General features: G+C 42.3%; 1 protein-coding gene across 1 annotated transcript in view; it reads left to right on the plus strand.

Annotated features, from left to right (window-relative positions):
• The window catches only part of GALNT9 (polypeptide N-acetylgalactosaminyltransferase 9), a 157,221-nt gene that overhangs the window by 21,555 nt on the left and 111,506 nt on the right, over positions 1–24,160 (plus strand). Inside the window, exon 2 of the mRNA XM_067307006.1 lies at positions 10,070–10,250. Within this exon, the coding sequence (XP_067163107.1) occupies positions 10,070–10,250 (181 nt within the window). The remainder of the gene's footprint in view (positions 1–10,069; positions 10,251–24,160) is intronic.

Raw genomic sequence — 24,160 nt, forward strand, 5'->3', positions numbered from 1 at the left:
ATAGTGAGCTCTTTGGGGTAGAAAATGTCTTTCTGGGCTCATTTAGCACCTGCAACAATGGTGTCCTGATCCTAGACTAAGTGCTGTGAGAACACTAAGAAAAAAGCTGTTCTGGTTGAATCCTGTCCTAGGAAAGTTTACTATAAAGGATTTGAGGATTAATGCATCAGTATAGTAGGAGCAGAGTATGTAGGATGGAATAAGGGTCGGCTTCCAGCCCAGATGCCGATAATAGCCCTTGGCATTTTTGTGGCATTTTCCATCTGAGGTACTTTGAACACTTGACAGATGCTCATAGGCTGTGCCTCAGAGCACTCACTGCAACCAGGAAACCATCTTAAGAAGAAGAAATGTAGGGTAAAGCACATAACGGATTGGGTATTAGTCCTCTTGCCAGATAATGTGTCCCAATCTATATAATTTCCAGGGCTCCTCATTCTGCACTGTCTCTGACTAGCTTCTGTAGGTGGAAGTGGAACAACCCTCCTGCAGAAGACCTGCCAAATCACTTCATTCCTTCACCTCCATTCAGCAGTCAGGGGATTGTCAGTTGTCTGTGGATGAAGGCTGAGTAACACTGTTTTAGGCTTTCAGCTTAACAGACAGAAGGGTCTGGAGACAAAAGGTCAAGGTCCACCCCCTAGTGCCTAGAGCCAAAAAGTTGCGCATTAAGTGCTTTGACTTTAGAGAAGTTATTGTACTTTTCCTTTTCAAACTGTCAGCCACAGCATACTGTTTGTCTTTCCTGTGGTATATCTTCAGAGATACTTGGCTCTGATACTGGATAGTAAGGAACATAAATCTTTCGAGCAAGGATGCAGCAAACTTGATTACAACTATAAAAAATGGGACTGTACTTTGGATTTCAGATAGATGGAAGTGCTGCAGTCATTTAAATTGGACAGGCTTTTGTTCTTTACTCTCTTCTTTGCAGAAAGTTGGAGGCTGTGTCCCTGTGGAGTGTGATTTGGTGAATGTTGCTGTATGTGAAACTAAACTTCATCTACATACAGCATTCTCTCTAGCTCAGAAGATAACACATTCTCTATGGACAAAATTCAGATCAATTCTCTGGGCAGCAAATCTGGTATGTTATATAGGCTTATTGCAGGGGGTGGTGGGAGAAACAGGTTTTGAATATGGAAAGTTGGGGTATGCAGAAGGGCCTGTCCCTGTTTAACTTTTAGATTGAATCATAAGCCAGACATGCTACTGTCTTCTCATACTGCTTACTACTGTTTACAAAGTTGGCTGAAATATAAGTTCCAGATAAGACTTTCTCCTGTATATTGTTAATCCTTGGTCTTGCAACTGCAAAATGCTTTTACTTTTTCAGGTTTAATTTTGGTGCGCTTAGCTGATAATGCATTCAGTAACTTCTTTATATCTGTGTGACAAAACAATTTTTGGACATTCTCTAAGGCAATAATTTCAGAGAGCCACTCTTTAGCTATGGTCCTTTCTTCATTAACCATAGTTTGTGTAGGATTTATGGGAGTCAATGAGAGAGGCAAGTATCTGTTCTTGTCAAACTTCTGCAGGGGATCCTTTGGCAAAAATGAAGTATCCAGCATGGGAGGCAGAGGGAAAAGAAAGCACAGGCTGTGAAACCTGTTTGGCATTTTGTCAAAGTTAGGGTGGTATAGCAGGATGGAGAAGAGAGAAATACCACTGTAGGCGTGATCTCGTATGATACCCCATACCATTAGTTCCTGCTGACCTTGCAGGGAATCACTGCACGGAAGATGCTTCAGCCTTTGCCAGAGTAGGCCTGTATTAGAAAAAGAGGGAGGATGCTTTTTAATTGCCAGGGCAAGGATTCAGGCAGTCACCATTTTTGATTTCTGGCTCTGCCACCATATCTTGCACAATCCGAGGGAGCTCCTTAACCTTTCAGCACCTCATTTGCAGGATGGTGACTCCTTCCGGCCTCAAGGGCGTTGTCAATGCAGCCTCCCTGCTGTTTGCGAGGCACTGCGATATGTCAGTGATAGTTGCAGAAGGAGCTCCGAGTACCGTAACTCTCTGTGTTTTGGTGGGCTGCTTTGCATTCAGTAGCACTGTGAAAGGACGTGTGAACCAATGCAAATTAGTGCAAAACTATTGTCCTGGAGCACCTCAAGGGCGGAAGCATCCAAGATGGAAGTGTTTTGTTCATTTCTGAAAACAGATTTCTTTCTGATACCGGATCTCAAGTTTAGTAGATTCTGTTGGAATCTAGGGAATAACTAGGGCCCTTTTTATCCAGAGATCTCAAAGCATTATGTAGGAGGAATTCCTGCTGCCATTTGGTAACCCTTTGTACACCCAGTCTCCTGTTAAACCTTCTGCGTGGTGGGGCATGTCAGCAGTAAAAGTTGGAAGGGAGCCGAAACTCATGGCGTGTCTCTCATCTGTAGCAGCTGTACCCCATAAGGCCTTGCTTTGCCTCCTCCGGGTGTCTCTCCCCTCTAGTGTTGAGTCTGGGACAAGTACTGAACTGAACAACCGATCAGAATGTCCCCGGCTGTCAGAGGTGTGTGCGAGAGGCAAGGCGTTGCTGATATGGATGAGCCTTTCTCTAATTTAAACAGATGTTATTTTGGAAAAGTTTTCTCCTCTTAGTTATTTTTAGGGATTACCAAAATGGAACTATAAACAGTAAGACAACTGGTGAGCTGAGACCTTTTGCTTAATGTTGAACAGCTTGCTTATATTGCTCTTTCTTCCTCCTACTCCGACCAGCTGCTTCCCTTTTGCATATGCTTCACTCTGACTTGTGTGGTCACTTCTCAAAGGAAGAAGGCTACCTTTTCCCTACATGTCTATATAGACACTATTCGGTGAGACTGTTGCCTTCATTTGGAGTTTCTGGTTGCAACAGTGCAAGATTACAAAATTAGCATGATACGGTCATGCAGGATAGAAGTGTTTGGACTGATTCATTGATGCAAGTAATTTAGTGCCTGCTTCCAGAAGCAGTGGTTTACGTTTTTGTCTTCCATTCTGGTTTTATACAGAACTAAAATAAAAAATCCCTGTAAATGGCAACTTGTTTTAGCTGTGTTACTGAACCCCTTCTAGAGTCTATGAACCGTCTTTTCATTTAAAAATTGTAAATGGAAATGCTAGAAGTCAGCTTTGTCAGTCCATGAAGAGGTGATATTGTCCCTGAATTCTTTCTTTATTCTGGGTTAAACCAGCACCTAAAGGTTTTATTCACATGTAAGATAGGCAAGCACGTTTGCAACTGAAAAGTCTGAATGGGGAAAGGAAGGAAGACAACTGTTAAACTGCTGAGTTTTACCCTTCCTGTTTAAAAGAGTGAGAAGTGTTTCAGGAGTTACAGGTAAAACTGCTGGATGACTATGCCGTTGTTTTTTTAAGAGAAACATTTGATTCCTCCTTTTTGAGATGCTAGGAACCAGAAGACTTTTGTGGAGCTATTCTAGAGCACAGATGCTTTCAGTAAAGGGTAGATGAGGCTCAAGGGGTTGGCTTTGGAGCCCTCTCGAGCTGAAGGGGTGAGACTGGGATTGAGACATGGAGGCAGAGGCATTTCAGTGGTTTTGCAACAGGAAAGTCAGTGGCCTTCCCAAGCTGGTGGTGGAGCTGCCCCTGCTAGGGCTGTGCCTGGACGTCCCCGATCCCTCTGCGATAGCCTGGAGTGGAAGGGGGTGCGAGGGGTGGGAGCAGAGCCGAAGCTGCCAGCAAGGACGGGAGGCTGCCCAGAGTTGTCAGGAAGGCCAGGAAAAGGCTAAGAACAGACCTGTGCTGCTCTGAATACAGGTAAATAATTATTCTCAATTGCTTGTTTTTATTTCAAATTGACAAAAGGTTAATGATGTCTGAGAACCCTGGCTGAACCTGATTTACAGCTGCCTGTAATTGTGTTGCAAATAAAAACCCAACACTAAAATAATCACAGATGTAGTTTGATCTTGCTTTTACCATGGTTTCTCACATAAATCTTTTCAGTAATTTTCCTATTGTGATGGGATTTATGGTGAAAAATAGGAGGTCTCTTTTCTTCCTAGAAAATTATGCATCCTGCAGAGTAATTAATCTGGTTAAGAAACTGAGACTGGTTCGTTCTGCTCCCCATTCTCCCAGCAATTCCTCTCTTCTACAGAAATCTCTGCAGTGAGAGCAATAAATTTGAAATGAATGACAGACACTAATTATTTGTGACCTCATTGTCATCTACAATGTTGAACTGGGTATGACTGATCCCAGCTTATGGGCTGTGCTTTTTAGTCTAAAAATTTAAGGAAAAGGCATTTTTAAAAATAGCAGCTCGTTGGGCATTGCCACTGTTGTTCCCTGTCCCCCCTCTCTGCCCATCACCAGTTTAGGGCCGAGTCAGCTGGCAGCGTGATTTCTCTGCCAGTTATTTGCTGACACAAGCCAGAGCTGCACTATCAGCATCGGTGCTGTACCCTGCCTACAATTTCTTCCCAAAACCATGGAAAAATGAGTGCTAATTAGAGCCAGAGAGAGGCAAGTCAAATCTAAGAGGAGGATCTGGAAGTCTGCAGTAAGTTTTTTGTTTTTTTTTTAAAAAGAAGAAGAAGAAAATGGAGAAGCTCTCCCATCTGATATGCCTGGGTTAAAACCCGGATATATGTTGGAAATTGAACCAGAGGCACTTCTCCATCTGTCTTTTTTAGGTTTTATACTGCTGCCTGTCATTGTAGGACTTGAACACCCAGCATATAAAATCAATAGCAATTGTCTCTCTGCCGAGTAGCAGTATTTCCGGATATGTATTCCTTTCTGTATCGCTCCCTCAGTGAGACCAGAGGGAAGGTGTTCTCCCAGGGGGCTGTTCCTCAAGGCCGTCTGGGCTTTCTCCGAGCAGAAAAGCCCCAAGGCACGGACACCTTGCTCTTTACTGGCTTTCTGCCCTTGGCAACCGCCTGCATGTCCTTCAGGAGCACCTTGGAGTATGCTGCTCCTCAGGTCCTCCCTGGTGCTCTTCCCACGTTCTGCCTGCTAGAAGGCCTCACCAGGGCCGCGTGCCAGGGCCGGACGGCATGGCACCCCTCGGGCGAGAGCTCAGTGTCTGTGCTGGAGGATGTCTCGTCTGCTGGCAGCCTCTGCCGCGGCCAGACTTGGGTTTGCTGTCTCCCACTGCTTGCTTCCTTGTTGTGTCCCTTCAGGCCGTTCCTTGAGAAGCTGCTGCTGAGCTGACAGGTGCCCTCACCTTTTTCTTTTTTCTCCCCACAAAAGGCTGACCACTGCAGATAACTGTGAATTTGGAGTTTATGGCTTCTAGACCTGCTTTTGTGCTATTCTTGCAGAATGCAGCAATGTGATAGCATTTATATGGTTGCTGCTGTATATCGGTCATTGTTGTAATGATTGCCAATCAGACTAGACTAAAATCTGGCTAATGAATGGGAGAAGAAAACCCAGCAATACGTTTGGAGAACAAGTCAAATAGATGATGGCTGTTTCCTACAAGATCAGATTAGCAGCATGAAGAGCTAGAATATGAGATTTAGGAGCAAAGTATATGAAATAATTGTCATTATGCATGGTTCTGGAAGGCTAACTCATTCTCTCATAAGAAAAATAGCAAACACACTGCTTGATGCTCCATGTGTATTGAAAGTTTCATTCCTCTGTTACTTGTGCCTTAAAGATGCAAGGGTTTTGTTCTGTAAACTGCAAGAACATACAATACGAGGAATAAAGTTTTCAGCTACTGGAATTGTTGCTTAAAGTAAAATGAGCACACCACATCTCAGAGGCCCTTTCATCAAAGCAGGTCAGTTAACTTTAATGAAGTCATCTTCAGTTTGCTTTGATGTAACATCAGAGCCCAGCCCAGATGATTCTAAATGATCAGCAAATAAATTTCCACATTGCGGTCTTTCAAGGACACAGACTTTATGACATGTCTAGTTTTCTGGATTCTTTAACTTTTAAAGTGCCTAATTTGATTCTCTCTTAAGGCCTGTTTGCCTTTTATTTATTTATTTATTTTATTTTTTTGGTAGTGTTGAGCCTTTTCTCTGAAACAGAGCCCCCTTTAAGATGCCATATGTTGGGCACATAAACCAGAGGCATGCAGCATCACTAATCGCTATTAGTGTCTTGGTCTAAGGCTGTGTCATGCAGGAAGATTAGGCTGGTGTGTTTTTCCTTTCTGAGGGGGCCAGGGGGAGTGGATTTAGAGTCGCAGATCACTTTGTAATTAACTTGAGCGAGGACTAGTTGTCAGGCTAGGGATGGCAGGCTTGGGCCCTTCTCTTCTAATCTTTCCAAAGGGAGTAAAGTTAAACACTAAAGCTGGTCAAAATGGCAAATGACCTCATCCTAAACTGGAACAAAAGGGAGAAGTGTTATATTTCCCTCAGAACAAAGCTCCCTAAAATATTTTCAGAAATATTTAACAAGTCTTGAAGTGCTTCGTTTAGTAAGGTTGAAGAACAACTGTTATTTGAAATTAACTGCAGCACAACTTTTGAACAGTTTTAATTGTGTTTCAACACATCCTATAACTCTCTCCTCTCTGCTGACAGAAAATTGTTTCATTAGAAAAAATTGAAACAGTGCTCTTAAATACCCCAAAAACCGCAGCATCCCACTTTCTGCTTACAGCTTCCTCCTTGCTTGTCCCCGGATTGGAGGCACGACAGTACCAGTTCCTAACCGCAAGCCTCCCGTGCACTTGTTTCTCTCTGTCCTCGCAGAGTGCTGAAATGCAGGACCAGCTCCAGGTTGAGCTCTAGTGCAAGCCCAGTTGTTTGATGATGATTGCTGCAAGCAACAGCTGAAGCTTCTCAGAAATTTTCAAACCAGTTTTAGTAGAAGAAAGATTCATAAGGTACATTTCTATGAAGAAAAGTGAGCAATAAAGAAGAGCAGTTTGTGATGTATGAAGTAAATCTGTTCTATTTTTAAGGGGAAAAATACTGTTTTTCAAGAGATCGCATTGGGGTAATATTTATCATTCGAAGTAGGAACTCTGTGTGTGTTTGCACATTGCTAGCAAACTGTAGGCACCGTAGTATTTATAATGGTTTGAACGGAACCTATCAGGGCTGCGGTAGAGGATTACAACCAGTGTTGTAGGTCATGTCCAGTCTCAGCGTGCTCACCTGTGACTCCTAGTAAGTAGCAGCCCAACACAATACTATAATTTGGATGTGCCTCTGAAAGTGAATTGCAACTAGTGTAAGCCAGCAACATATTTTGACTCATGAACTGAGTGTCTACTGGTCAGAAATTTGGATCACAGAGAGAGGATTTTATCAGGTCACTATTTTTTCCATTTTCTACTTACTGGAAGAAGGAGAAATCGGGTTTTCAGATGGACAGAGATTCATGTGGCCGACCCAAAGTCACAAGAAAGACTCTTACCGCTCTGATTTTGCACAGAGAAGGAACATGGCTGGGCCAAGCATGCAAAGCTTTTCCAAATGCTTCTGCAGACACCTGAAGAGAGAAACAAAATGTCCCCACAATGTAGCTGGATCTCACTTAAGATGATTTCATAAATTCAAGAATAACAGAGACATGAATGGAACGTGCATATTTGGGACAATTCTAATACTCTTTGGGAACCTTTAGAGCTTACTTTATTTCAGTTCTTGCATTAGATGCAAATTCTTTGGGCTTTAGTAGCTTGTGCTAGTAACTCCATGTGATGTTCCCTAGCAGAAAGGTGATTAGCTGGCACAGGCATTGGTCAGCCTGCTGTAGCTCAACTCAGTCTGGCTCAACTTATTTCTAGTTCTCCTTGTACATTTTTAGGCAGGACATGAGCATTTTGCTGCTTGTCTTCTGTGTTACTTGGTCTTTCCTCTTCTGCCTTTGCTTCTCTGTGTGATCTTGGTTGCTAGTGAGACCTTGAGCTTACTTCCCGCACGCAACCGTAATGAGACCGTGGCTGCATGATCCTCTTGTTTTCCTTTCATTTCAACAATTCACTAGGCTTGAATGCTCAGACCTGTCTGTATTTTTTTAAAGCTTGGCCATGCCAAGAATGTTTTTCTGCAGGACTTCCTTCCTCCCCCCCACCATCCCACTAAGATTCATGATTCACGAAGACGCTTGAGCGTTTCAGTGCATGATGATGAGGAACATGAAGCAATGAACTTTTAAGTTATTGGGGAAGACATCAAAGACTCAGATACAAGGAAGGTCTGTCCTGACTTGAGATCACTGACTGCAGTGTGAGATATGTATTTTAGCAGGGAACGCCTGAGATTCAGCCCTGAAATTCCTGGAGAGGCACGTGACTGCAGGTACTCGGCCCTTTTGCGCTCAGGCAGACCGTTTGTAGTGTCTCACCTAACCTTAGCTTAGGATTTTCTCCTAAGCACCAACAGTAGAAAACGCTAACTTTACTGTTTCAGACCACTAACGAACTACTGTTTCTCCACTCTGCCCTTCTGTAATTAAGCAGAGACAGTGATGGAGCTGTAATAAATGAGGATAGAGTTTAGCAATGAGGTGCCAGAGAAATCCCTACACGAGGGACTAAATCGTCACAGACCTTACTGTGCCTTGAAGCCAGTCACAGCTTTGTACTGCCTTGCATGTCTGCTGCTAGAAAATGTTGACAGTTTTTCTTTCTTTGTCTTTAATTGTTTAGTTGAAATATTGGCATTTTCCTCTTGAAAAACTTTTAATTTGAAAAATGTTGAACTGGTCAAACTCTAATTGTTTTGCTCTGTGTTGTAAATGATTTGGACGATATTTACACATTTCTGTATGGTATCCCCAAGATGACTATAAAGAACTTTTTTGCTTTTAATGATTTGCTGATAGTCAGTCTTTTGGAAAGGAAAGCTTTAACATGAAACCCTGGATATCTGAGGAGCTTATTTATCAGAACTCAGTGTTAGGTTAGATACCTGTTGCTATGGTAGAGGTTCTTGGTGATGTGGTTGTATGGGCAGGGTTTTTTGTCTGTTTTGTTTTCTTTAAAATTTTTTCTTTTAATCAGGTGGTAATATATTAGTGAAAAAAAAACATATCAAACACACTGTTGCCTGGCTAATATCTCAGCACCAAGCAATGCAAGGCTAATCGTTTTAGCACCAGTGTGTCCAAACTTCCTGATCCTCTAAGCTTTATACAGCTGGGTATATTAGAGATGCATAATTTATTTGTCAGCAGTCTGAAGGACAGAAGAAATCTGAAGTAATTCCTAGGTGAGAGATGGTGCCAGTGCTCCGTTGTAGGAAAAGGGCAAGGTGTGCAGTTGAGTCTGAATGACCCATCTATTGCCTCATGTGTTGAGGTTAGATTTATCTGTAGTTCCCACCCCAGCAGCTGTCTGTCTCCAGTCATGCAGACCCATTCCCCGCATGGGAACCAAACGTGAACCACTCAGGAGCTGCAGGTGGTCTCAGAGCCACAGAGCGGCTGCCCCTGCTCAGAGCTTGTTCCAGACTTGAAGTTAATAAGGAGTTGAACTGACAGATCTTCAAGTGGTAAAAATTCAACATACCTCATTTAAAATTAATGGAGCTATATTGGGCTATAATGGGTAAGGGTCTGGTCCCCAGTTCTTATGGGGAAAGTTTACCTGTTCTCCCTGTGTTCCTTTTCCATCTCTCCTGATTATTTGAGTTTCTGTTGGACTTCATGAAGGGATCTGGTAGGTACAGTGTTTGGTGATGGTATCTTTAATTTCAACACACTTAGCGGTGAGGATGACTAACCTACAGAACAGACCGCTAGCAGTTCCCTAAGACCTGTTTTCTACATTTCAAATGCAGATATAGTGAGATGAAGTGAAAACTCTTAGTTTCAGGGCGATTAGGCATTTTGGAATGTTTGCAAACAAGACTCCTCTTTCCAGGGAGTTATACTGGAAAAAGGGAAAATGGCCAAAGCTGCTAATTGATTCTTTATAGTCTGCTCATTAATAATTATGCACTGATAACACACGATGTGTTGATATATACTCTGTTTTGAAAAGCTGAGGCTAATTACTGCAGAGCCATGAGGACTTGAAAACAGAGTTTTATGGGAGTTCAGATCTTGTTTTTCTTCTGTGATCACAGAACAGGTTGGATCTATCTCCTTTTACATTAATCATTTGATTGATTTTTTTTCTTCCATTTAGGTCTGGCAAAACCCATGGGATTAGTTGAAGGTCCGGGAGGCTTGGGCCAAGGGGGAATGGCTGCTACCCTGAGAGATGATAGCCATGAATCGGAGACTAAATATGAAGAATATGGTTACAATGCCCAACTCAGTGACAGGATATCACTGGACAGGTCTATTCCTGACTACAGACCAAAAAAGTAAGTTGAATTCCACAATATTATTAGAGCAAGTGATTGACTGTTGTTCTTTGACCCACAGTGGCATTCTTCTCTCCACATCCCTTACTGGTTAGAGTGTGACAACAGTTAGTCGTACATATACCCCTGAGTTTAAGGAAAATTAAAAAGACCAACTGCAATCTCAAGCATGAAGAGCTGTGTCAAATGCATAGCTAATTCCATGAATAATGCATCGATATGCACATTCAGAACCTCAGATCAAAAATTACTTTAGGATATTGGTGTTGATTGGGTTTGTTTCACTTAGAAAAGGCCAAGTAAGGCCAGCCGAGTCCACTGTTAGAGGTGGGAACTTTAGTCTGTGCTTGGTGAAGTCATGTGCAATGGAATGTTTGGCAATGACAACACACACTGCGTAGGCACAGGTTGCTTAAGATAAAAAAAAAAAAAAGGAAAAAAAGGTCAAATCATGTGCCTTTTCTCTAATTGCATTCGGTGTTCCTATAAGAGAATTGTGTGGTCAGGGTCTGTAACGTGCTGAAACATGGACTAAGTGTAATCCATCAGGGTCCTGTAATTGCAACAAGATTTTTTGTCTTTGGAATGCGTGTGTATTTGTATGCTAGTGTCGTAGTCTTCACATGCCTGTGCTGTGTTTGACATTGCAATTATATGTTTAATATTTGTACTGATTTATTATATTTTGTATTAAGTGCCTTTCACATTTTTCGTATTTATGTCGTTATGTGTCTTCTAGATGAGACATCCTCTCTGTCATCCTGCGAATGACAATCAGTAATGTCTTAATGCAGAGGAGACAAGCAGCAATGCCTAGTTACTCTCAGGAGACAGAATTGAAAAGAATACTTAATTAATTTCTAATAATAATATTCTGTTTTAAAAACCTCACTGGGGCTCCTAGGCAGAACTGAAAGTTAAGTAAAAAGTATCTTATTAAGTGGAGAGAAAGTTTAGCCAAGCAAAACAGCTGTGTTCTGTGAGTAGATCACAATTGAATTAAGATTTTAGGCAGTTCAAGCTGCCAAAAACAAAATCCAGCAAAACACAACTTCAGCTTAACTACAAATTTCATTAGCTGTGTTACATACTAATCTAATCTCAGAAGTATTGACTCAACGTTTGTATTCTTAGACACTTGCTATCACAAAGAAAGCCTAGATTAAATAGGTGACAAAAAAAAAATACTGCTTTAATGTCACATTTGGATCGATGTGTTGTAAAAATCCATCATGGAACTATCCTGGGGAAAAGGTAGCCAGTAGCTGTCATGCAGCTATTGGAGTTGCACATCAGGTCTGGTCCAAAGTCCCTTAAAATCAGTGTGAAAATTTTTAAGTGAAAGTCAGAGAGATTTGACCAGGCCTGTTGTTAGCTGCTGCGGTCAGGTGGATAATGAATAAGAGAGGTCTGCCAGGAAATACGAAAGCAAAGGTTCCAAAGCTTCAGTCTAGGCCGGTAGCTCTCAGAGGCTTGAGCGAGTTTGAAATGCAGCGGCATTTCATTTCAGATGATGCTCTTCCACAGTTTTACTTGGAAGCTTTGATGATTGATTCAGATAAGCTTTTTGACATGCTCATTTTGGGAATCTTGAAAGGTTATGCTGCTTGATTAACTGTCTGAATTACTGGGAGAACTGCCTTCCTTGTGGTATTTTGACACTTTTGAGATGGTTCTAGTTAGATCTAGGTGCCAGAAGTGAAACACTTGTCTCCAGATTCTTAAGAGTCACAGGAAAACTCTTCAGATTGAATTTGCTATGAAAAATGACTGAAAGTTCAGAGAAGGTAGAAGCTCTTATATGAAGAGTTTTATCCATTTGTATCAATGGGTTTAGCTGTCGTTTGGTTGCCATATTCTATTAGATATTTCTGCTGTCATTCTCATGAGCTGCATTTTTTGTCTCTGACACCTTCAAATGCACAGACACTCAAATGCAGGCTCTCTTGGGAGCTCTCGCGTTAATGGTGATGGGCAGTTTTCAGTCACTCTAGTGCCGTGTGCTAACATGGCAGCGCAATCAGTCTCTTTGGCTCCCCCATTTCGCACAGCGTCTGAATGCTTAGCAGGTGCTGAGTGTGCGTCATGTCATAAGGCAAAGCTGAGCTTGACTTTGGTGTAGACACTGCTCTCATTAGACCTTGGTGAGAACCAGGTCACCAGATCTTGAAGAGAGGCTTTGGGAAATAGTATAATCAATTCTTGTTTTGTCCAGCTCTGTACGCTGACTTGCCCAGTGGCCCCATATTTCTGTGTCTCTTGATACAGCTTTTATCATTGAGCCCTTCTCAGTCTGCTAGTGATTTACATTCATGTCATTCCCAGCATTGTAGAGAGGACTCTTCTCTTTTTTTAAATGAGAAACAAGGTAGAATTAGTGTCCAGGGACATGCATGAAGTCTGTGACCTGTCAAGGAAGAAAGCCACCGCTCTTGATTCCCGTTCCCAATGTCGTATGTATTAAACCATGCTTTCTGCCCATTCTGGCTTCCATTTAAAATGTTCAAACCTCCATATTTACATACACCAGTAGGTATTAAAGAGATAAAACAAGAAAATTTATGGTCAAGTCTCCATTGCATAGACACAATTTATGAAAGTAAATGTGATTTGGTTGTGCAATTATGGGACTTGTCATATTCCAGGCATACTCTTATATGGAACTTGTATATTATAAATTCTTCAAAAAGAAATTAGATCAGAAACATTAGCTTTTGGTGCATTTTATCATTGAACTCTTCCCTTATCTTTGTCCAGTGTCATATTTGGGAGGAATAAGCCTTTTGTCCCATCTACTAGCATACTTTCAGTGAATGTTCAGCAATATAATTGCTTTCCAGGCTGTATTTTCATCCTCACGCAGTAAATTAAAAAAATATGTTACACTAAAGAGATGTACAGTCAGGCAGCATGACCATGAAGGCTCCTAAATTGGAGTCACCTCCATGTCCTTTCACTGCAGTAGAATCTGCAAGCCTGTGTAATCCTGCTTTCAAGATGCTTTTCCCATACGCTTGCCTTGTGCTCTGCCTTCCTACCGGCTGCCTTTGCAGATATTCCTTTGAACTCCAAAGCCTTTTTTTAAGATAGAAATCACTAAGTGCAGGAGACAACAGCAGTTTTTATGCATGTTGTTTCTGTGTGCTGAATTGAGGCTATGACAGTAAATAGCTTGCTGGCGATTACAATTCACACAATAATTACAAAATTATAGTTTGATCTGAACATGGTGTAATAAATATGTCTCAGCTTTTTCTTCTCTGATATTGCACCTCCCACAGCTTGAATGCTTGCCCTGTCTCTGCATAGAAAGTAGACAACCCTGGGGAAACTGTTCAGGAACACACTGTGAATTGATATTTCAAGCTATGTTTAGTTTCAAGAGACATGTAATAAAGAGAAGCTGCAATTTTGTTTTACAAAACAATGCAAAGCTTCCCCAGCAGTTTGTGAGTTTATTCAGTGTGACCTTGAACACTGTCTTCGTTTCATGTTGGATTTCACCTAAACCAAATGTGCTGATTCTAAAGTTGTGCTGCTGATCTTCCCTTAGCGAATTATGTAAGATTTTATGGTGAATATTTGCCTTGAAGCAGCTGAGTACTGTACAACTGAGTGCTCTGAGAAGACAGAAGGACCAAGTAGCAGGAATGAAATATTTCTGAGTACAACATGTAGCAGAATACTCAGGACTGATTACGGTTGACGGATGAATATTTACAAACATTCAGCTAACTGTTCTGGTATTGGACTGACCTGGGATTTTTCTTCGCATGTTCAGTGGAAAGTGCTCTGTGTCTTGTTGATTAATTAAAATACACAAAAATAATTCGAAAACAGAGGCCTGGTTAGTAGTGACTGCCACTAACTATCTAAACTCCAGCATAAATTTTATAGAAGTACTTAGGAAATCTACCTTAATGCCAAAAGACTTTAGCAGGATTATTTTTGTTACAAGCGAATTAATAATGCTTGTGATGGAATTATTTTGATCCTCTGTCATACAAGCACATACCAAGCTTTCAAAACATTTGTCAAGTTAAGGGCAAGCCAGAAGCGGGAGAGGACAGACAAGGAAGGGAGTACTGGTCTCCGCATCTCCTTGCTGCAGCCCCGTCTGAATTGCTGGATAATGCCATTTCCTAGCTACTCTTTTGCCCTCTTCCTCCTCTTTTGCATTCCTTGCAGAAGTTTGTCTGCAGCGTGCGGAATACATAACATTTGCTCTACAATTGGTTGCTTTTGTTTCTATCATGGAAAACATGTTGCAGACTGCTCAGGAGCAGAGTGAGGATGTTTAACCTTCTGATCCCTCTTCCCGGCAGTAAAGTATGAGCAGGACTTCTAGGCCTCACTAACATACCCCATTTCCTCCGTGTAATGGGACAAAGAGAAGCTTCTCTTGGTTATTTTTCTTCTGGAAGCACACGGCTGAGCTAGGACTTATTCTTTGGCTCTCTAGGGAAAATGTTATTTAATGGTCCAAAGTTATTAGATTCATTCTGTTTGTGTTCTTCCTTACTCAAAGCATGGGCTGCGATGGTACCAACCCGAGTACTGAGCAGAGATGAATCCAGGGTCGGCCAGTGACCCTTATACATAGGCATGGGAAAGCATAAGCACATGTGTTTGTATCAGTTGACCCTACATGTAGCCATGGAGCAGCCTTGAAGCCTGCTCACAGAATTGCTTGGAAATGTGCTTGCCCATGCGCATGCTCTTCTTGCCGCAGTGTCCAAGTGCCAGTGTTTGATTGAATAGTCAAAAATAGATCTGGAGCACCAAAGCTGAAATTTTCACAGAGATCTCGCAGTTTTGAACAGAAGCGCCCAGAGCCACCCACCTAAATCCCTGCTTAGTCATTTGCCTTCAAGTGGCTTGATTTGTCGGGGTGCTGAGGAGTAGAGAAAGAGAAGAGGTTTAGCCGAGGCGTGCTAAATCACTGCGAGAGGCTCCAGAAATGGCCGCCACCATCCATCCGTCCTTTTCTGGGGTAGCAGCCTTTGCTGCTGCCAGCCGTAGCACGAAAGGTGGCAGTCTGGGCTACGCTAACAAGGATGGTGCTCACACCCTCCCCATCGTGCCTGAGGACAGAGGTGCTACAGCCCTATGTAACAACTTGACTGTATGTTCTTAAAAATGCAGAAAAACTCAGAACCTTAGAGAATTTCATTCAGGAGAGGAGGAGAGGGGGATGGCCCCAAAACTAACAAAAGCTGTTTATTTTATACTTTGTCATTCTGGAAAACCGGGAAGTGTTAGCTAAGCAGATGCTTTCGAACATACGCATCGTCCCTCAGGATAATACCAATTCCCCTGTTCTTTTTGGTGCACAGGCTGGATCGCAAGGAGTTGAATTGAACAGGTTGAACACCTGTAAATTTGGCATTTTCTAACTTTCTAACACTTGATTTTGCAACTTAAATAACTTTGGGGGATTCTTTTCATGCAGGACACGTCCACACATACGCACGCATGCACTTGTCAAAACCACTTGCTGTGATGCATTATGCATACTTTTGAGTAAAGTTAATATGATCCTGCAGCTTCCATAAGAGCTAAATTGACTTTTACAAGAAATTGTGGCTGCTTGGTGAGGATCTTTAATTTAACCGATCTTCTTTGTGCAACTTGATGCCGACTGCGTTGTGGCAGTTTGGCGGTAACAAAAATACTAATACATGGATTCAGTCTGCTGGCTCTATCACACAAAGAATATATTTCTTTGTGTTATGGTCATGGATGTTTGTATTGAGAAAATTCAGCCCTAAAGAACAAACTTATTAATGCTGAGGGAAGTCAAGTCTTTAGCCATAAAAAGCAGAGGAATCTAGGTCTTGAGGAAATTACTTTCATTTATTCAGCTCTTTTATAGAGGCGAGCGTTTTTGTTGCTTGCTATAGACATTTCACAATAGTAAAGGAATTGCATCTCTGGGACTCTGAAGTGTAATTAATGGTTCACTCCACACTATACCTAAGGAAAAGCTTTTTAATTACCTATCAGAAAGGATTCTGGAATTGATCAAATAGTGCTATCAGGGGGGCAGACTTGGTAAATAGACCTCTGATTTGTTCATTCAAGGGTTTAATAAGAGCAGCTAGTATGAGGCCAGTAGCTAGAAAAGCCTTTCTATAAGAGATTGTCCTTCAGGGCCTGGTGAGCTCAAGCCTTTTGAGGACACAGGAAGCTCACCTTTAATTTTGACCCTTTCCGGTGGCTGTAGAGCTTTGTGGACTCGCTGTGGTTTGGGGAGCATTAGTCAGCAGCTCTGACATGAATTTGCAAGTTCTCTGTCGAGAGGGTAGTGGCCTGGTGCCACGGCCTCTGCAGGCAGCTCCTCTGGCCCTCTGTGAGCCGTCACGGCAGGAGCACGGAGGAGGAAGGCAGATGGCTTTTGAAGAGCATCAGGTTTGGGGTCGGTGCACTGGGGATGGCTAGACTGGGTGTTATTATCTTTCTCTGCCTTGTGGCCCACTTTTTAAATCCCCTGGGGACCCCGGGTGTTCTTCCCAGTGCTTAGGAAAACGATGCACAAATCTCCAAATTAAAGCCAGTGCTTAGGATTCTCCCCTGATGACGCAGAGCCCGACTGATGTTCCCCATCGCAGGAAGCCCCTGAGCTGGAGCAGAGCGAGAGCGGGTCAAGAACCAGAAATGCTGCTGAGCAGAAAATGCCAACTGAAAAAAAAATAATTAAAGCGTTCTGTGTCAGGCTGAAAAGGGACATTTTGAAATCTGCTGTAAAATAGTTATTTAAAAAAGTTGTTTAGAACAATCATTAGTTTCCCATGAAAAATTTCGTTTCAAAATAATGAATTTTTTATCAATAGCCGATACCAAAACTTTCAGATTAATATTAGGTCAAAAGGAAGTGAAACATTAGTTGAAATTAAACATTTCTATTTTTTCAGCTGATGGAGTTTCGCAATGACAGTACAGGGGCATGCACACTTTGATTTCAGTGAGGTTTCTTTTTTAATAGAAAACTTTTAAACTTTTTTTTCCCTTTTTTTGCATCCACTCTCAAAAAGTCTAAAAAATGCTGCTAAAATTCTGAAAAAAACATTTTGGCAATGCTAGTTGCAAAAACAAAGTTAAAACAGAAAGGGAAAAGCAGAGGCAGAAAATGGAGCAGAGAGAATTACCTCTGGGTAACAGATTGGGATTGTTTATTGGAGGGGAACTGAGTAAGAGATTAAACTAACTGAAGTGTTTTAATTAGATCCCAAATGAATGTCCAGACATGGGGTTCGAGCAGTGACAACGGGGGCACGCGTGCACACATGCTCTGGGGCTTTGTACGCATCTCAGCCAGCCTGGCCAAGTTACAGACCGGCCGTTTTCCTCAGGCTGGGAATCCCCTACAATTAGCCCAGGTGCATTTGCACACATGTGGCACTGCGCGCACCGTTGGCGTGCGGAGACGTACCTGGCTTTGAGCTGACCTTCCGTCTTGCCTGGGAACAGATGGGGCCAGTCTGGGCTGAGTCAGTTCCTATGCCGCTTTCTCTGTGAGAGCTGGGCTCTCTCCTGCTGCGGCACACGGTGTTTAGGGTTGCAATTCTGGCTCTGCTCATTTGGGATATTAGTTGGCAGCCTAAACTTGTTCATACCGCTATCTTGAAGAAATAATGGTGTGTTAACTGGAACGTGGACTCAAACCTTTGTCTCCAAAATCCCAGGTAACTGTTAGGTCTTTGAATCTTTAATTAGCTATGCAATGTAGAATTGCTCCAATGAGAAGGCTGACTGAGGCAGAGATTAACACTGTGATCACATTTTCCAGTAACAGTAAAAAATTACTGAGAAAGTTGCCAAATAGTTTTTGAGGCCAGTTGATAATTAGGTAGGTTCTTCTGGCTACTCTGAATGCTTTTTCTTGATCAGCAGAGGTACAGCACGAGTCATTCTAGGACCATGAAAATGCCCAGGTTGCACTACAGTAATACTCTGCATAGGGATCGGTGACCCTGTAGCATTTGGGTGGACAGTGCCAAAGTCTACTGCAAGACCTGGCTCACAGGCAGAGACTGCCGGTGAGCTGGGCTCCATGCTGCTAGAGTGTCTTCACAGCAGTAGCGCTGGACAGCAACATCTCGCAGTTATTTCTGGTATTGTACAGCAGTTCTCTCTGCCTTTCCCCATTAGATAAGTTATTGATTCCCTTTTGGTTAGTGCTAGCTAGGCTTTCTAATTAAGTAGTGACTTTAATTATACCACGAAGTGTATAGCGTAGATCTTGATTATTAACACTGGCCCATGGGATAATGAAAGGAGGATCAGCAAGTTCAAGTGAAACAGAATAATAAAAATGAAAGACCTTTTCCAAAAACCCACCTTACATTCAGATGCTGTAATTTCCGTCTTGTTACATTTTTGCAGTGTTTTTCTGTATATTAATTGTTGAAGACAAGTTCTTCGTGACTGTCAGCACTAATAAATGTATATTTAGTGGAGGTTGAATTTGATTACCTATGGAGCATGATTGAACATTTTATTTAAACGCAGTTGAGAGTTAAAGCCATTCCCTACAATTTGCCTGTACCAGAAAGTATGTTTGAATACATAAATAGCTTACCTAAACTGGGTTGCATATTATATAACAGGGACTAAAAATTAGACATCTAATTGAAGGTGATCAGCTAGGCTGCCTTTATGGTCATTGGAGAAGGAGAAGATGTGGTAGAATTGCTGAAGACATGTGGTGTGTAATGCTCTCTGGAGGTCTCTTCCCTCAGGAACCTGGGGCAACTAGCTTAAATGGGATTTCAGGTGAATCCTATCCAATGTCTTAAATCCCCTGAGACATGAATAAAGAAGAGGGAATTTTCTGTGTTAGCAACATGTGTTGAAGACTGATCTGCACCGTGGGGAAACTGGGTCATGAGGCTGGAGGCAGCACTGTTTTCAGGTGGGAGAACAGACCAGGGGATGAAATAGCTGCTTTGCATCCCTCAGTTTTTCTTACAGAGCGCAAGGGTAGCTCGTTGTGACCTGCTACTGTACAGGTGCCTTAATCACATGATTGATTTTCTTTAAAAAATAGAAATAAAATTGAAGTATGATTTTCTGAGTATAGTTATTTTCTGAACTTGAAAATGGAGAGCTGCAATATTTTCATAGCAAAAGGAGTGTTTTCTCCATAAGAACAGCTATTTGGGGGTGTTGTTCTCAAGTTGCATATATTATTCTTTCCCAAGAAAGCATATGTCTGTAAAATGTGTCTCACTGAGTCTAATGCTGCAGAAGCGCTACCCAAGCTCCAGCAGTGATGTGCAGCTCGTTGTCTGTGCTGTGCGCTGGCATTTTAAAGCTCCTTTCATCTCCCTCCCCTGGGCCTGTTGCTGATTGTTGCCTGCTATCAGCTCCGGGGAGAAAAGGGTATTCCTGTAAATATCTCAACTGTCATGTTATGTTACACTCCATGATATTACATGAGAGGATGAAAAGAGGTAACAGGACAAGTCAGGCAGTGAATTTGGGTTGTTTTTTTTTCTTTAAAGTTTTCCTACATGTGTTTCAGTTAAACTATACCTTATGTCCTGTCTTCGGGCTTTAAAGGAGTTCCTTGTAATGCTTTTAGATTAAGATTTTCCCCTTTTCTTGCTTAAAATGAGCATGCTAATTTGATTCAGCTCACTATGGGAGGCGTGTATTATCTCCAAATGCCTTCCTGAAGTAACTTAATTACCTAATTTTAGTGCCTATGTAGAGAAAAGCCCATTTTATTTCAGTGGGTCACACAGTATAAGCAAGTCAAGGTTTCAGGTCAAATAATATAAAGGGGTTTTAGTTGTTGTAGTTGTTTGTGTCCTTGTGATAAAAACATGAACAGGTCAAAATGTCAGACAATTTACTCTTCTGTCTGAAATAAAACTGAATTGTGGACTCCAAGTTGGGGCAGTGTTTCATTTTAATAGTGTCAGTTCTTGCTTGTTTTGCCCATGTCTCTTGTTTTGAGTGAATTTAGTGCTCATAAAAGTGAGCAGCTCTTCAAGTTAGCCAGAGCCAGAACATTACTGTCGCAGGCCAGCAAATGTAAGCTCCCTGTCTTGGTCAGCTTGATCAAGATGCTTTCCAAGTTTTTGTTTCTCTGAAGCAGCACCTGCCAGTTAAGCTGCTTGATAGTTTTATGGTGTTGAAATATGGGGCCTCTGTATTTGCTGCTTCTCTATTTTTTTCTGAAAAATTCTTGGCTTCTATTGCATTGCCTCTAAGCCTTCTGCTATGATCTCAAAAACAAGCCAGAGCCAAACCCAGTTGCCATGTCAGGTGCATCTCCAAGGGAGGTCTGGGAATTGCAGGGTTGGGTCTCTTCCCACGCTGTCTGTGGCGTTCATTCCTTTCCCTAAATTCCTACAAAACCAGCTGGCTGTCCTAGCAAGAAATCGCTGTGAAACAGAAACAAGGGCAGTGTTGGCCTGCATCCTACAGGAAATCCTGCAGCAGCTGAACGTCCCTTCCCAGAGAAGTCTTCTGGAGTGTGGGGGGCCCTGAGGCCCTCCTTCGGGCAGCCAGCACCAGGCCAGTCCCTGCCACCGAGGCTCAGGGCTCTACACACACCTACAAATGATCCGTGGTATGTGTTGGTAAGCCTCAGAAATCCCAGGTGGTGCAAAACCCCATCCTGTTGTGCAGGAGAAAGAGCTCAGAGCGTGAGCTGTGGTGTACAGTGAGTTTCCCCATCCTGTAGGTCTTGGCGTTCCTGAGAGTTTGGAGGAACAGTCTTGTTAGCTCTGGGGAGGTCCAGCTGGGAGACTCCATTTTGCCCACGCAGCTTGTGATGGAGCCTCTAACTAGTTAAGGTACTGTTATGGCCGGGTCGCTGGGGAAAGCACGGCAGGCCCCGTGTTCCTGGTGTAGTCTTTCTTTTTCATTCAGTGCTCAAGTAAATGCGCCATCTTAGAAAGATGGCTAAGTTCGTAACTAATCTGTGTTTGAGGCAAAGTTGCTCCTTGTGAAGAAGCCACTGGTATGGGCTGCAGTTTCTTAAGGTGAGACTCCTCTGTATGTTACTTTGACCACCTTTAGAGTATACATTAATATAGACATGAAAATAACGCTTGGAATATGCTCCAAATCAGGGTTACTTATCTCCCCTCCCCAGGAGGAAAGCTGGGAGGCCCTGGCTCTGCAGAAGGTTAACAGTAGTGACGGAAGAGGAGGCAACATTATTCTCTCTTTTTTGTGGAGAATTGTAGTATAATCAATATATTGGGTAGGGGATCACTTGAGCAATGACGAGAAGCCATCCAATGGAGAACAGCAGAACTGGCCACCCAGCACAAAGATGCATCTCTCCTTATATATCTGAATTAAACAGATATAATGAGAACTGCCAGACAAAATACAAATCCCTTGATCTGAGCAGTGCACCCACAAATTTTTTGGGGAGTGCAAGGGGATTTATCAGCCAGGCATGAGTCAGCTTTAAACTGTAGGAGATTTCATGTCTAATTGTGCATTGCTTATGCAAAGGCTGCCTGCTTCTCAGCTTCTAGAAACTAAGCCCTGTGGAGTTGCATTTTACCTGTGTAAGATGCCTTCAGATTGTCAAATAGTTCCTTAATTAGTTTATTTTCTTCTTTGCTCCAAGGGATGAGTATATTATTTATTCTAAGCTCCCAGGCTTTTGTTAGTCTGCATTTATGTATTTTGTCTTCAAAATGACCTAACAGTGGGCTAGCCTCTAGGGTAGTATGAAACATACCTTTCTGGCAGAGACAGTAGTTCAGACTTGACTAATGGTAGAAGAATATTAACAGCAGCAATAATAATTAAATAAAAGTGCACTAAAATACCCTTGGGTTCTGCTGTGAATTTAGACTGTACCCTAAAATTCCAGAGGAAGGGCATAAATTTCAGTTCTGTCTATCCAAAAAGGAAACACTTGTCTCCTGCAGCAGCTGGAGTGAGCTTGCATCCCCTCCGTGGATGTTTCATTAGGACACAGTTCTCCCAGAGGGTCACGGTGCAGTTTACATTAAACTCAAGATAAAAATGACACTGAAGCTTTGCTCCTGGATTTTGTACGCTGCCTGAAAATATATACATGACCTACAGCTAGTTTATTGGCTTATTGCCTCAGCGTTATTAAGCCAAGTGTGCCCAAGAGATGGGGAATTTGTATTCTGTTTGTTCATTGAGGAGCACTCAACTCCTTTGCCTGACAGATTTGGGAATCTCTGGAAGCAGAGGGGGAAAGTTTCTCAAAACAAACGTTTGAAGCAAATACTCAGGATGGAACAGGATGAATGTATCCATCTGTAGGTGAGACATGAAGAAGGGCATCATTGTGGCCACAGCTTCAGTCTGCTGGGCAGACGGTTAGTGGGAATAATCTGTTCCCCCACTGCAGACCACACAGTTCTAGATTTCTTTCTGCTTGCAAATTATTTTCAGTCTCCAAACACTGAGGATGTGACTTCAAAATTTCTATGGGAAAGTAGGAAAAAGCGCCAGAGAACATAGAGCAGAAAAAGGAACGCTGTCTAAGGAGAGCATGGGCAGGAGCAGTGCATGAGTGTTCAAGTACAATAGCCATAGATACATGAATTCAGGAAAATACCAGCCTATGTCCCTGGCCCATCCATATTTATAATTATACTGAAGTACCCTGCTTGGCTTATGACATGCCTAATTTCTGTCAACCTGAGTGAGAGGTAAGCATATGCTGACCTGTTTTTGTGAAGTAAGGTAAGAGCTTGTAAATATAAAAACTCCCCATACGTTGAAGTGTTTTGCTGCTGTGAAATGAGTGCCCTAGTATTAACTTTGTAGTAGACAGCAAGCGTGCCTGGACTTTTTAAAATTGTTTTTATTTCTAAAGGTAGCCAAAAGTAAATTAAAATGCAGTTTTCTGAAGTGCCTGAAATAATTAGAAGGTAAGAAAGTGTTGTTAACATTTAACTTCTAAATGCATGAAATTGTTTAATACTGTGCTGTTCACCTCTAGCTAGCCTTTAATTTAAACAAAAGCTGTGAAAGTGCAGTTAGGCTCCAGTCCAATGAAGCACTTAAATATGTTTCTAGTTTTAAGTGTGTGAGTAACCCTAATGAAGGTAAGGCGTGCTTGAATAGGACACTTCACAAAACAGAATACGCTAAGAAGAATCCTGCAAGTATCACTGGGAAAGATGTAAAGCGCAGTATTGTCTGAGCAGCACTTCAGCATCTGACTGTTTGCAGATTTTGACAGAGCTGGTTTTGCCCAGTGATTTATTCTACAGGGTCTTGCTCCAAAGTCCATTGAGACCTTTGGATGTGCTCCACCACCAGCTATACAGAAGCTTAGGTGCTCAGGCAACTTCCCCCGCCGTCTTCTGAGCGAAGTCCATGCAGCACGTGCACCTTCATTTGTCCTCTCTGCCCACCTCTGAGGGACATGCCTTTTTAGAAACATACAGCTGCTGCTGCCACTTTCTCTGCTCCATGCCATAGAAAGCATCTCAACATCGTGGATTTAATACTCCCATTTTCAGTGCTAAATCAATGTTCTTTATGCATTTGTTCTTGGAACACCGGACTATTTGAACCATAATTCCTCCCGCATACCATAAACCTGGTCTGTTTTCACTCTGACAGAAACCAATCTATTTAAAGCAAGAGAAAAACCCTGTGACTACTGTTTAAACTTTTCAAGGCCATTGCTCGTTAGCTCAGTTGGCTTCTGCATCAGTTCCAGACACCAAGCACTCTGATTAGCGGGGTCACACTCCCTTTTTGGGCTTCAACCCAAAACCAGCCTCCTAATCACTGGGACAGCAGGGTATTAACAGCTTCTTGCTGTGGCATCAGCAGAGCAAGCTCAGGGGGGTTTACTCGGTTCATGACTGACCTCCTGTTTGCATGTTTACTCCTCCAACCGCCCTGTATTTGTACATGGGTAGAAAGAAACGTTCTGCTAC

The sequence above is a fragment of the Apteryx mantelli genome, chromosome 17 (genome assembly GCF_036417845.1).
Source record: "Apteryx mantelli isolate bAptMan1 chromosome 17, bAptMan1.hap1, whole genome shotgun sequence".
In the NCBI taxonomy this organism is placed as follows: domain Eukaryota; kingdom Metazoa; phylum Chordata; class Aves; order Apterygiformes; family Apterygidae; genus Apteryx; species Apteryx mantelli.